This window comes from Salvelinus namaycush, chromosome 16 (genome assembly GCF_016432855.1).
Source record: "Salvelinus namaycush isolate Seneca chromosome 16, SaNama_1.0, whole genome shotgun sequence".
Lineage (NCBI taxonomy): Eukaryota > Metazoa > Chordata > Actinopteri > Salmoniformes > Salmonidae > Salvelinus > Salvelinus namaycush.
The window spans coordinates 41,872,338-41,885,407 of NC_052322.1; the positions used below are offsets into that span (position 1 = coordinate 41,872,338).

The following is a 13,070-nucleotide window of genomic DNA, read 5'->3' on the forward strand; positions in this document are numbered from 1 at the left end:
AGAACTGAAAGAATAAACGTTTTGTTTTCGAAATGATAGTTTCCAGATTCGACCATATTAATGACCTACGGCTCGTATTTCTGTGTGTTATTATATTATAATTAAGTCTATGATTTGATAGAGCAGTCTGACTGAGCGATGGTAGGCAGTAGAAGGCTCGTAAGCATTCATTCAAACAGCACTTTCGTGCGTTTGCCAGCAGCTATTGCGCTGTTTATGACTTCAAGCCTATCAACTCCCGGGATTAGGCTGGTGTAACCGATGTGAAATGGCTAGGTAGTTAGCGGGGTGCACACTAATAGCGTTTCAAACGTCACTCGCTCTGATACTTGGAGTAGTTGTTCCCCTTGCTCTGCATGGGTAACGCTGCTTCTGTAACGGCTTTCTTCCTGGGATGAAGGAGAGGACCAAAACGCAGCGCGGCTAGTGTTCAACATGTTTAATAAAGAGAATAACGTGAACACTACAAACTACAAAACAATAAATGTGAAAACCGAAACAGTCCAATCTGGTGCAGAACACAAAGACAGAAAACAATCACCCACGAACCAACAGTGCAAACAGGCTACCATAATATGGTTCCCAATCAGAGACAATGACAAACACCTGCCTCTGATTGAGAACCATATTAGGCCAAACAACAAACCCAACAAACCCAACATAGAAACACAAAACATAGAATGCCCACCCAGCTCACGTCCTGACCAACTAAACAAAGACTAAACAAAGGAAATAAGGTCAGGAACGTGACAGTACCCCCCCCCCCCCCCCAAGGTGTGGACTCCGGCCGCAAAACCTGAACCTATAGGGGAGGGTCTGGGTGGGCATCTGTCCACGGTGGCGGCGCTGGACGTGGCCCCCACTCCACCATAGTTAATCCCCGCTTCCGTGGCCTCCTACTAATGACGACCCACCAAAATAACCCCACTGTACTGATGGGCGCCTCTGTACTGATGGGCGCCTCTGTACTGATGGGCGCCTCTGTACTGATGGGCGCCTCTGGACTGAGGGGCAGCTCTGGACTGAGGGGCAGCTCTGGACTGAGGGGCAGCTCTGGACTGAGGGGCAGCTCTGGACTGAGGGGCAGCTCCGGACTGAGGAGCAATTCCGGCATTATTATTTGAGGCTAAATTGATTTTATTGATGTATTATGTTAAGTTAGAATAAGTGTTCATTCAGTATTGTTGTAATTGTCATTATTACAAATAAATGTAAAAAATCGGCCGATTTAATCGGTATCGGCTTTTTTTTGGTCCTCTAATAATCGGTATCGGTATCGGCGTTGAAAAATCATAATTTTTCTGTCCAATTTTTCTGTCCAAAAATGATGCAGAAAAATTTATCCATGCATTTGTTACTTCTAGGTTAGACTACTGCAATGCTCTACTTTCCGGCTACCCGGATAAAGCACTAAATAAACTTCAGTTAGTGCTAAATACGGCTGCTAGAATCCTGACTAGAACCAAGAAATTTGATCATATTACTCCAGTACTAGCTTCCCTACACTGGCTTCCTGTTAAGGCAAGGGCTGATTTCAAGGTTTTACTGTTAACCTATAAAGCGTTACATGGGCTTGCTCCTACCTATCTTTCCGAGTTGGTCCTGCCGTACATACCAATACGTACGCTACGGTCACAAGACGCAGGCCTCCTAATTGTCCCTAGAATTTCTAAGCAAACAGCGGGAGGCAGGGCTTTCTCCTATAGATCTCCATTTTTATGGAACAGTCTGCCTACCCATGTGAGAGACGCAGACTCGGTCTCAACCTTTAAGTCTTTACTGAAGACTTATCTCTTCAGTAGGCATATGATTGAGTGTAGTCTGGCCCAGGAGTGTGAGGTGAACGGAAAGGCTCTGGAGCAACGAACCGCCCTTGCTGTCTCTGCCTGGCCGGTTCCCCTCTCTCCACTGGGATTCTCTGCCTCTAACCCTATTACAGGGGCTGAGTCACTGGCTTACTGGTGCTCTTTCATGCCGTCCCTAGGAGGGGTGCGTCACTTGAGTGGGTTGAGTTACTGACGTGATCTTCCTGTCTGGGTTGGCGCCCCCCCTTGGTTTGTGCTGTGGTGGAGATCTTTGGGGCTATACTCGGCCTTGTCTCAGGATTGTAAGTTGGTGGTTGAAGATATCCCTCTAGTGGTGCGGGGCTGTGCTTTGGCAAAGTGGTGTGGGTTATATCCTTCCTGTTTGGCCCTGTCTGGGGGTATCTTCGGATGGGGCCACAGTGTCTCCTGACGCTCCTGTTCAGCCTCCAGTATTTATGCTGCAGTAGTTTATGTGTCGGGGGGCTAGGGTCAGTTGGTTATACCTGGAGTACTTCTCCTGTCTTATCCAGTGTCCTGTGTGAATTTAAGTATGCTCTCTCTAATTCTCTCGTTCTCTCTTTCTTTCTCTCTCTCTGAGAACCTGAGCCCTAGGACCATACGTCAGGACTACCGGGCATGATGACTCCTTGCTGTCCCCAGTCCGCCTGGCCTTGCTGCTATTCCAGTTCCAAGTTCTGCCTGCGGTTACGGAACCCCTACCTGTCCCAGACCTGCTGTTTTCAACTCTTAATGATCGGCTATGAAAAGCCAACTGAGATTTATTCCGGATTATTATTTGACCATGCTTGTCATTTATGAACATTTTGAAAATCTTGGCTCTCTCTAATTTTTCCTTTTCTCTTTCTTTTCTCGGAGGACCTGAGCCCTAGGACCATACGTTGGGACTACCGGCGTGGTGACTCCTTGCTGTCCCCAGTCCGCCTGGCCTTGCTGCTATTCCAGTTTCAACTGTTCTGCCTGCGGTTATGGAACCGCCACCTGTCCCAGACCTGTTGTTTTCAACTCTTAATGATCGGCTATGAAAAGCCAACTGAAAATTATTCATGATTATTATTTGACCATGCTTGTCACTTATGAACATTTTTGAACATCTGGCATAGTTCTGTTATAATCTCCACCCGGCACAGCCAGAAGAGGACTGGCCACCCCTCATAGCCTGGTTCCTCTCTAGGTTTCTTCCTAGGTTTTGGCCTTTCTAGGGAGTTTTTCCTAGCCACCGTGCTTTACACCTGCATTGCTAGCTGTTTGGGGTTTTAGGCTGGGTTTCTGTACAGCACTTCGAGATATTAGCTGATGTACGAAGGGCTATATAAAATAAACTTGATTGATTGATTGATTGATAATCGGTCGACCTCTAGAAGAGACCTCTGGTGGCATGTCGTGTGGGGTATGCATGGGTGTCTGAGATGTGTACTAGTAGTTTAAACAGACACCTCAGTGCATTCAGCATGTCAATACCTCTCATAAATATAAGTAGTGATAAAGTCAATCTCTCTTCCACTTTGAGCCAGGAGAAATTCACATGCATATTAGTAATGTTAGCTCTCTGTGTACTTTTAAGGGCCAGCCATACTGCCCTGTTCTAGGCCAGTTGTAATTTCCCTAAGTCCCTTTGTGGCACCTGACCACACAACTCTCCCTCTCCCATTCCTTCTCCCTCTCCCTCTCCCTCTCCCATTCCTTCTCCCTCTCCCTCTCCCTCTCCCATTCCTTCTCCCTCTCCCTCTCCCTCTCCCTCTCCCTCCTTCACCCTCACCCTTTGCTTCACCCTCTCCTTCACCCTCTCCCTCTCCCATTCCTTCTCCCTCTCCCTCTCCCATTCCTTCTCCCTCTCCCTCTCCCATTCCTTCTCCCTCTCCCTCTCCCTCTCCCATTCCCTCTCCCTCTCCCTCCTTCACCCTCACCCTTTCCTTCACCCTCTCCTTCACCCTCTACCTCTCCCATTCCTTCACCCTCTCCCTCTCCCATTCCTTCACCCTCTCCCTTTCCCTCTCCCTCTCCCTCTCCCTTTCCCTTTCCCTCTCCAGCACTACTCACAGCGTGCATGTCCAGTGTATCCACACTGAGGTCGAAGGCTGTGAGGTTCATGGTTTGGAACACCTCCATGAGGGTCTGTCCCTTGCCTCTCTCCACATGCACTATCTCCCCTGGATACTTCTTCATGGCCCTCTTGATGAACCTCAGCAGGTGTTTCTGGTTCATACAGGACGAGGCGTGGATGTGGGTGTCCACCTGGGTGCGCAACAAGGAAGCAGATACAGACACAGATTAAGCTGTTATTTGGCACTTCGTCATTCAAAATGAAGATGTGAATATTCTATGTATTTATTTTTTTGAACCTTTATTTAACTAGGCAAGTCAGTTAAGAACAAATGGCTCACATCTAGCATCAGACCGAACCTCTGTCACGAGGCTCAAGAAATACGCAACACTCGGAGGGCATCGGCCTGAGCAAGGCTCTGTGCATATTTGAAAATCTTGGTCACATAATGAGCAGTTATTTAGGGTGCAAGATTATATGTAGATCACTGATTCTGCGTAGCGGTATAGACAGTGGAGGACAGTATAGCTCACGCATGGTCCTCTTCAACACGCTAATTGAGGACTCACCTTGCGTATGTTATAGAAATCTCTGTGAGGAACTTTTTTCTGGGCTGCCAGCTCCTTCATCTCATTCAGCAGGATGTGCATCTGGAACTTAGAACTCAGGTACTGTAAGCGACGGTAACAGAACGACTTCCTGTGAAGGCAGGAAGTGAACAACGGACACAACGTCAGTTGGTTCCAACTGATAACAGAAAGCACACCGTCAGGAGTAACTGACAGACGACTCTCGGGTCTGTCATCATGATGTTCTGTATCTGGAGAAGATTTGCTTCTTGACAGAATGGCCATTACAGAAACCTTAGGTTTGGTCCAATCTGTAGCTCTGTAGCACGATTTAAATTGAAAGTTAACTTGCAATTGAGCCGACATATGCCGTGTTTACCGTAAATGCAGTCTCCGCTAATGCGGGAACATTGCCTTTAAATATCTGTCACGCTGCAGCGCAAGTCTTCAGCGCTACGGATTGAATCAACACTACCACGTGTACCATCAGAGGTACGTTAACTCACACAGGTCCGTTGATGATGAGGGCCGTCATGACGTTCATATCAGCGATGTACTCCGATAGGTCTGGGTAAGGCAGCTCCAACTCTGTAGACCTGACATGGCAGCACACAGGCCTTTAACACCGTCTCGATAGCATACAGCCAACAAACTAAAAGGCACTGTCACAAATAGTATTTTCATAATGATGAACTTATAACAACCTAAGATGTACGGTTGCTAGGCATTGGCATGTTTATAACCACGGTAACAATTTATCTAAAGCCAATAGGTATATTGCTTGACAACTTGTTATGAGCACATATGAGCCTTTACGATGTGCTATAATAAGGCTAACACTATGATATGTTGAGAGTTAATTGATGTGTCTCACGTGTCCATGCTGTCCTTATTAGTGTAGATATGGACGACACCGTTTACCATCTTGCAGCCGTAGCCTATATCAGGAGGCATACAGGCAGGGTCCTGGTTCTCGTAGGGGTGAGTGGCTGAGACGGGAGGGTGGACCGTCTGGTCTAAGTCTAGAATAGAATATAGTACAATAGAATAGAATCAAATAGAATAGAATTAAATAGATTAGAATAGAATCAAATAGAATAGAATCAAATATAATAGAATTAAATAGAATAGAATCAAATAGAATAGAATCAAATAGAATAGAATCAAATAGAATAGAATTAAATAGAATCGAATAGAATTAAATATAATAGAATCAAATAGAATAGAATCAAATAGAATAGAATTAAATAGAATAGAATCAAATGTTTTATTTTTTTAACCTTTATTTAACTAGGCAAGTCAGTTAAAACCTCTTAAGGATCTCTACAGATCTCCACCCTCTTGACGGTTGAGCAAATGTGCGCTAATGTGATTAGCATGATGTTGTAAGTAACAATACAATTTCCCAGGACATAGACATATCTGATATGGGCATAAAACTTAAATTCTTGTTAATCTAACTGCACATTCCAATTTACCGTAGCTATTACAGTGAAGGAATACCATGCGATTGTTTGAGGAGAGTGCACAATTATGAACTTGAAAATGTATGAATAAACCAATTAGGCACATTTGGGCAGTCTTGATACAACATTTTGAATATATATGCAATGGTTCATTGGATCAGTCTAAAACTTTGCTCATACACTGCTGCCATCTAGTGGCCAAAGTCTAAATTGCGCCTGGGCTGGAATAATTCATTATGGCCATGTCTTGCATTTCAAGGAAGTTTTTTTCTTTGTATTATCTTTTACCAGATCTAATGTGTTATATTCTCCTACAGTAATTTCACATTTCCACAAACTTCAAAGTGTTTCCTTTCAAATGGTATCAAGAATATGCATATCCTTGCTTCAGGTCCTGAGCTACATGCATTTAGATTTGGGTATGTCATATTAGGCGAAAATTGGGGAAAAAAGGGCAGATCCTTAAGAGGTTTTTAAGAACAAATTCTTATTTACAATGAAGGCCTACCCCGGCCCAACCCGGACGACGCTAGGCCAATTATGCGCCCCCCCCCCCCCCCCTATGGGACTCCCAATCAGGGCCGGATGTGATGCATTCTGGATGTAGGTAGGTAGGTAAGTAGGTAGGTAAGTAGGTAGGTAGGTAGGTAGGTAGGTAGGTAGGTAGGTAGGTAGGTAGGTAGGTAGGTAGGTAGGTAGGTAGGTGGGTGGGTAGGTAGGTAGGTGGGTAGGTGGGTAGGTGGGTAGGTAGGTAGGTAGGTAGGTAGGTAGGTAGGTAGGTAGGTAGGTAGGTGTGTACGTATGTATGTAGGTATTTATGTACGTGTGTGTACTCTACCTGCAGTAACAGAAGTCTCAGGTATCTCCTCGTAGATGCCCATATCTAGTGGTCTGTCACTGAGCTCCTCCAGGTAGCTGGCTGTGGTCCGACAGAAGCTCTGCATGGACAGGCCGATGTACTTCTCCCTGATGAACAAGGCCTTCACTACACACTTAGCAGCATCCAGCAGGTCTGTGAAGGGAACCTGGAGAGAGGGGGCGGGGAGAGAGAGGGCACAGGTTAGTACTGCCAGTCCTACTTCTAGCCTCCTACTACCGGAGGAATCCGCTTCGAAGAAACACGTAACGTGTCGGACGGTTGGCTGCTTGTGGTAAAATCCAAGTGGAGAGAAACACACGTTTTTACATAGGACCTGTATTCAACACCATTAATCAAAGCCAGGGAACCTTACTGAATAGAACTCAAGGTGTTGAACCGTGTTGAAAGAGGTAATGGCTGTTTTTTTGGGGGGGGGGATATTTCTGTGACCTACCCCACATTTCTCCTCTCCAGAGATGGCGACCCGCTGGTACTCCTTCTCTCCTTCTCGCTCCATCTCCTTGGGGTACAGGTCCATGAATGCCTGGCTCTGCTCCTTCAGGTATCTAACACACCATAATAATATTTATTCTATAACGTTTGTTCTATTCTACTGAGCCATTTACTTTATGTTTCCTGTTCTTATCTTTTATTGTTTCTCATTGTTGTTGCATTTGTCCCGAAGGAACCTGCAAGTAAGCATTTCATTGGACGGTGTATCCCATGTGTATCCTATGTGTATCCCATGTGTATCCCATGTGTATCCCATGTGTATCCCATGTGTATCCCATGTGTATCCTATGTGTATCCCGTGTGTATCCCGTGTGTATCCCGTGTGTATCCCGTGTGTATCCCGTGTGTATCCCGTGTGTATCCCGTGTGTATCCCATGTGTATCCCATGTGTATCCCGCATGTATCCCGTACATACGACTAATAAAACTTGAAACTTAATGATGACTATTATTATATTATAAAGAGGGAATTGAGACTGTGTATAGACCGTGGTAGCCTGCTGAGCTCAAGAGAGATGTGACCAACCAGGATTCAAACTCAAGGTCTTCTGCATGCCACGAGACTGTGCTAGCCCACTTAGCTAAAACCTAAGCTAATATTAGCTTAGGGATGTGAGTCTCTTTACTGTATTCACTCTAGGTCAGTAGCTAACGGAGCTAATGTGAGTCTCCTTATTGTACTCACTCTAGGTCAGTAGCTAGCGTAGCTAATGGGAGTCTCCTTACTGTACTCACTCTAGGTCAGTAGCTAACGGAGCTAATGTGAGTCTCCTTATTGTACTCACTCTAGGTCAGTAGCTAGCGTAGCTAATGGGAGTCTCCTTACTGTACTCACTCTAGGTCAGTAGCTAACGGAGCTAATGGGAGTCTCCTTATTGTACTCACTCTAGGTCAGTAGCTAGCGTAGCTAATGTGAGTCTCCTTACTGTACTCACTCTAGGTCAGTAGCTAACGGAGCTAATGTGAGTCTCCTTACTGTACTCACTCTAGGTCAGTAGCTAACGGAGCTAATGGGAGTCTCCTTACTGTACTCACTCTAGGTCAGTAGCTAGCGTAGCTAATGTGAGTCTCCTTACTGTACTCACTCTAGGTCAGTAGCTAGAGGAGCTAATGTGAGTCTCCTTACTGTACTCACTCTAGGTCAGTAGCAAGAGGAGCTAATGTGAGTCTCCTTACTGTACTCACTCTAGGTCAGTAGCTAGAGGAGCTAATGTGAGTCTCCTTACTGTACTCACTCTAGGTCAGTAGCCAGCGTAGCTAATGTGAGTCTCCTTACTGTACTCACTCTAGGTCAGTAGCTAGCGTAGCTAATGTGAGTCTCCTTACTGTACTCACTCTAGGTCAGTAGCTAACGGAGCTAATGTGAGTCTCCTTACTGTACTCACTCTAGGTCAGTAGCTAACGGAGCTAATGTGAGTCTCCTTACTGTACTCACTCTAGGTCAGTAGCTAGCGTAGCTAATGGGAGTCTCCTTACTGTACTCACTCTAGGTCAGTAGCTAACGGAGCTAATGTGAGTCTCCTTACTGTACTCACTCTAGGTCAGTAGCTAGCGTAGCTAATGGGAGTCTCCTTATTGTACTCACTCTAGGTCAGTAGCTAGCGTAGCTAATGTGAGTCTCCTTATTGTACTCACTCTAGGTCAGTAGCTAACGGAGCTAATGTGAGTCTCCTTACTGTACTCATTCTAGGTCAGTAGCTAGCGTAGTTAATGGGAGTCTCCTTACTGTACTCACTCTAGGTCAGTAGCTAGCGTAGCTAATGGGAGTCTCCTTACTGTACTCACTCTAGGTCAGTAGCTAACGGAGCTAATGTGAGTCTCCTTACTGTACTCACTCTAGGTCAGTAGCTAGCGTAGCTAATGGGAGTCTCCTTATTGTACTCACTCTAGGTCAGTAGCTAGCGTAGCTAATGTGAGTCTCCTTATTGTACTCACTCTAGGTCAGTAGCTAACGGAGCTAATGTGAGTCTCCTTACTGTACTCATTCTAGGTCAGTAGCTAGCGTAGTTAATGGGAGTCTCCTTACTGTACTCACTCTAGGTCAGTAGCTAACGGAGCTAATGTGAGTCTCCTTACTGTACTCACTCTAGGTCAGTAGCTAGCGTAGCTAATGTGAGTCTCCTTACTGTACTCACTCTAGGTCAGTAGCTAACGGAGCTAATGTGAGTCTCCTTACTGTACTCACTCTAGGTCAGTAGCTAACGGAGCTAATGGGAGTCTCCTTACTGTACTCACTCTAGGTCAGTAGCTAACGGAGCTAATGGGAGTCTCCTTATTGTACTCACTCTAGGTCAGTAGCTAACGGAGCTAATGTGAGTCTCCTTACTGTACTCACTCTAGGTCAGTAGCTAGCGTAGCTAATGGGAGTCTCCTTACTGTACTCACTCTAGGTCAGTAGCTAACGGAGCTAATGTGAGTCTCCTTATTGTACTCACTCTAGGTCAGTAGCTAGCGTAGCTAATGTGAGTCTCCTTACTGTACTCACTCTAGGTTAGTAGCTAGAGGAGCTAATGTGATTCTCCTTATTGTACTCACTCTAGGTCAGTAGCTAGAGGAGCTAATGTGAGTCTCCTTATTGTACTCACTCTAGGTCAGTAGCTAACGGAGCTAATGTGAGTCTCCTTACTGTACTCACTCTAGGTTAGTAGCTAGAGGAGCTAATGTGAGTCTCCTTACTGTACTCACTCTAGGTCAGTAGCTAACGGAGCTAATGTGAGTCTCCTTACTGTACTCACTCTAGGTCAGTAGCTAGCGGAACTAATGTGAGTCTCCTTACTGTACTCACTCTAGGTCAGTAGCTAGAGGAGCTAATGTGAGTCTCCTTACTGTACTCACTCTAGGTCAGTAGCTAGAGGAGCTAATGGGAGTCTCCTTACTGTACTCACTCTAGGTCAGTAGCTAACGGAGCTAATGTGAGTCTCCTTATTGTACTCACTCTAGGTCAGTAGCTAACGTAGCTAATGTGAGTCTCCTTACTGTACTCACTCTAGGTCAGTAGCTAACGGAGCTAATGGGAGTCTCCTTACTGTACTCACTCTAGGTCAGTAGCTAGCGTAGCTAATGTGAGTCTCCTTACTGTACTCACTCTAGGTCAGTAGCTAACGGAGCTAATGTGAGTCTCCTTATTGTACTCACTCTAGGTCAGTAGCTAACGGAGCTAATGTGAGTCTCCTTACTGTACTCACTCTAGGTCAGTAGCGCTGTCAGTCTTCATTAACTCCTGTTTTGCTCGCAGAAGGATATCTGGCTCCAACCTGTAGAAGTCATAATGAAAAGCTTTTTTAGAGACATCAACATGATCCCATTGGGATTCATGAGGACTTGTTGTTGAATATTAACTCTCTCTCTCTCTCTCTCTCTCTCTCTCTCTCTCTCTCTCTCTCTCTCTCTCTCTCTCTCTCTCTCACTTGACATCCTGGCTGATCTGTCTCTCTAGTCGTTGTCGTCTCTCCTCCAGCTGTTCTATGGGACTGTCTTCAGGGAACTCATAGGGGGCGCTGAGCATATCACGCTCTGCTAAGCTGCGAGAGAACAGCTCCTACATGGAGACACAGACACACAGAGAGAGTAGCTTGTTTAGAGCATGCTTGGAAATAAATCGTAATTTTTGTTGTTGTTGTTGTATTATCCTCAGTTATTTTAAATGCAGTCTATCCACTTGTGTGGCTGAAATCGTAAATGTTGTTAAAGTCCATCTTTCTATCTTACTCACCTCAGCAATCTCCTTGTACTTGCCGTCCATGGAGGTGCGCAGGTCAATGGTCTGTTTCAGCGCTACGGGGATCCCTGGCAAGGAATGCTGGGAAGTCAGGAGGTGGCGGGCACCACGGGGGTCAACTAGTGAGTGAGGGAGGGAGGGAGGGAGGGAGGGAGGGAGGGAGAGAGAAAGAGAAGTGCAAAGTGTTATGTTCAGTCGTCCTGCACCTTGCCAAATCAGATCTACGTTTTCTCATTTCTGCTATGCTTAGCCAACTCCACAGTTTCATCCAGATGGTTGTTGTTCCCCAGCCTGACGGTCACTACAGTACACTGAGCAGTGAAGAGACAGTAACCCAGCCCAGTGCTTGAGGTCTGAGCTCAGCAGCTGTTTCTACTTCCAAACAGTCCAAACAGACAAAGCACCAATCACGTGCAGCAGCCATGTTCCAAGCCTACCTTTTTCACCCCATTCTGGGAACTTTGAGGGTTTATGAAATAGCCCCTCTGGTAATTTAACAGGATCTCCATGGGCCAATCATTGTTGCCAGCACAATATTCAATGTCTCTATACTGATCTGAGCTAGCCTGGATATTACTGAACTCATAGTTTTTGATGGGTAACGTTTGCGCTATGCCACATGGTCTGGCATCATCCAGGCATCTACCGACTACAGTAACCAGACCTGGGCCGAAGGGGGACAGATTGTGGAAGCTAGGATGGAAGGAAATGAGATGAGTGATGCTAACATTAACATAACATAATAATATATAACTAAACTAATACTATAATACTAATACTAACTATATAACATAACTAACATTAACATAAAGTGCATACAAAGTGGTTGAAAACAATTCAGACAAGCAAACAGACAGGGAGCCAGACAGACAGACAGACATACATACATCCAGCCAGCCAGGGAGCCAGCCAGGGAGCCAGCCAGGGAGCCAGCCAGGGAGCCAGCCAGGGAGCCAGCCAGGGAGCCAGCCAGGGAGCCAGACAGACAGACAGACATACATACATCCAGCCAGCCAGCCAGCCAGGCAAGCAAGCAAACAGACAGCCAGGGAGCCAGACAGACAGACAGACATACATCCAGCCAGCCAGCCAGCCAGCCAGGCAAGCAAACAGACAGCCAGGGAGCCAGACAGACAGACAGACATACATACATACATCCAGCCAGCCAGCCAGGCAAGCAAACAGACAGCCAGGGAGCCAGACAGACAGACAGACATACATACATACATCCAGCCAGCCAGCCAGGCAAGCAAACAGACAGCCAGGGAGCCAGACAGACAGACAGACATACATACATACATCCAGCCAGCCAGCCAGGCAGGCAAGCAAACAGACAGCCAGGGAGCCAGACAGACAGACAGACATACATACATACATCCAGCCAGCCAGCCAGGCAAGCAAACAGACAGCCAGGGAGCCAGACAGACAGACAGACATACATACATACATCCAGCCAGCCAGCCAGCCAGGCAAGCAAACAGACAGCCAGGGAGCCAGACAGACAGACAGACATACATACATACATCCAGCCAGCCAGCCAGGCAAGCAAACAGACAGCCAGGGAGCCAGACAGACAGACAGACATACATACATACATCCAGCCAGCCAGCCAGGCAAGCAAACAGACAGCCAGGGAGCCAGACAGACAGACAGACATACATACATACATCCAGCCAGCCAGCCAGGCAAGCAAACAGACAGCCAGGGAGCCAGACAGACAGACAGACATACATACATACATCCAGCCAGCCAGCCAGGCAAGCAAACAGACAGCCAGGGAGCCAGACAGACAGACAGACATACATACATACATCCAGCCAGCCAGCCAGGCAAGCAAACAGACAGCCAGGGAGCCAGACAGACAGACAGACATACATACATACATCCAGCCAGCCAGCCAGGCAAGCAAACAGACAGCCAGGGAGCCAGACAGACAGACAGACATACATACATACATCCAGCCAGCCAGCCAGCCAGGCAAGCAAACAGACAGCCATGGAGCCAGACAGACAGACAGACATACATACATACATCCAGCCAGCCAGCCAGGCAGCCAGGCAAGCAAACAGACAGCCAGG

General features: G+C 46.5%; 1 protein-coding gene across 1 annotated transcript in view; it reads right to left on the reverse strand.

The window, feature by feature from the left end:
* LOC120061680 (AMP deaminase 2-like) overlaps window positions 1–13,070 on the reverse strand; it is a 35,617-nt gene that overhangs the window by 6,038 nt on the left and 16,509 nt on the right. The window contains exons 2-10 of the mRNA XM_039011573.1: window positions 10,987–11,111; window positions 10,682–10,812; window positions 10,460–10,528; window positions 7,216–7,327; window positions 6,741–6,927; window positions 5,311–5,452; window positions 4,943–5,032; window positions 4,437–4,566; window positions 3,864–4,058 (exon numbers count right to left, since the gene is read on the reverse strand). Coding sequence (XP_038867501.1) covers window positions 3,864–4,058; window positions 4,437–4,566; window positions 4,943–5,032; window positions 5,311–5,452; window positions 6,741–6,927; window positions 7,216–7,327; window positions 10,460–10,528; window positions 10,682–10,812; window positions 10,987–11,111 — 1,181 coding nt within the window. The remainder of the gene's footprint in view (window positions 1–3,863; window positions 4,059–4,436; window positions 4,567–4,942; window positions 5,033–5,310; window positions 5,453–6,740; window positions 6,928–7,215; window positions 7,328–10,459; window positions 10,529–10,681; window positions 10,813–10,986; window positions 11,112–13,070) is intronic.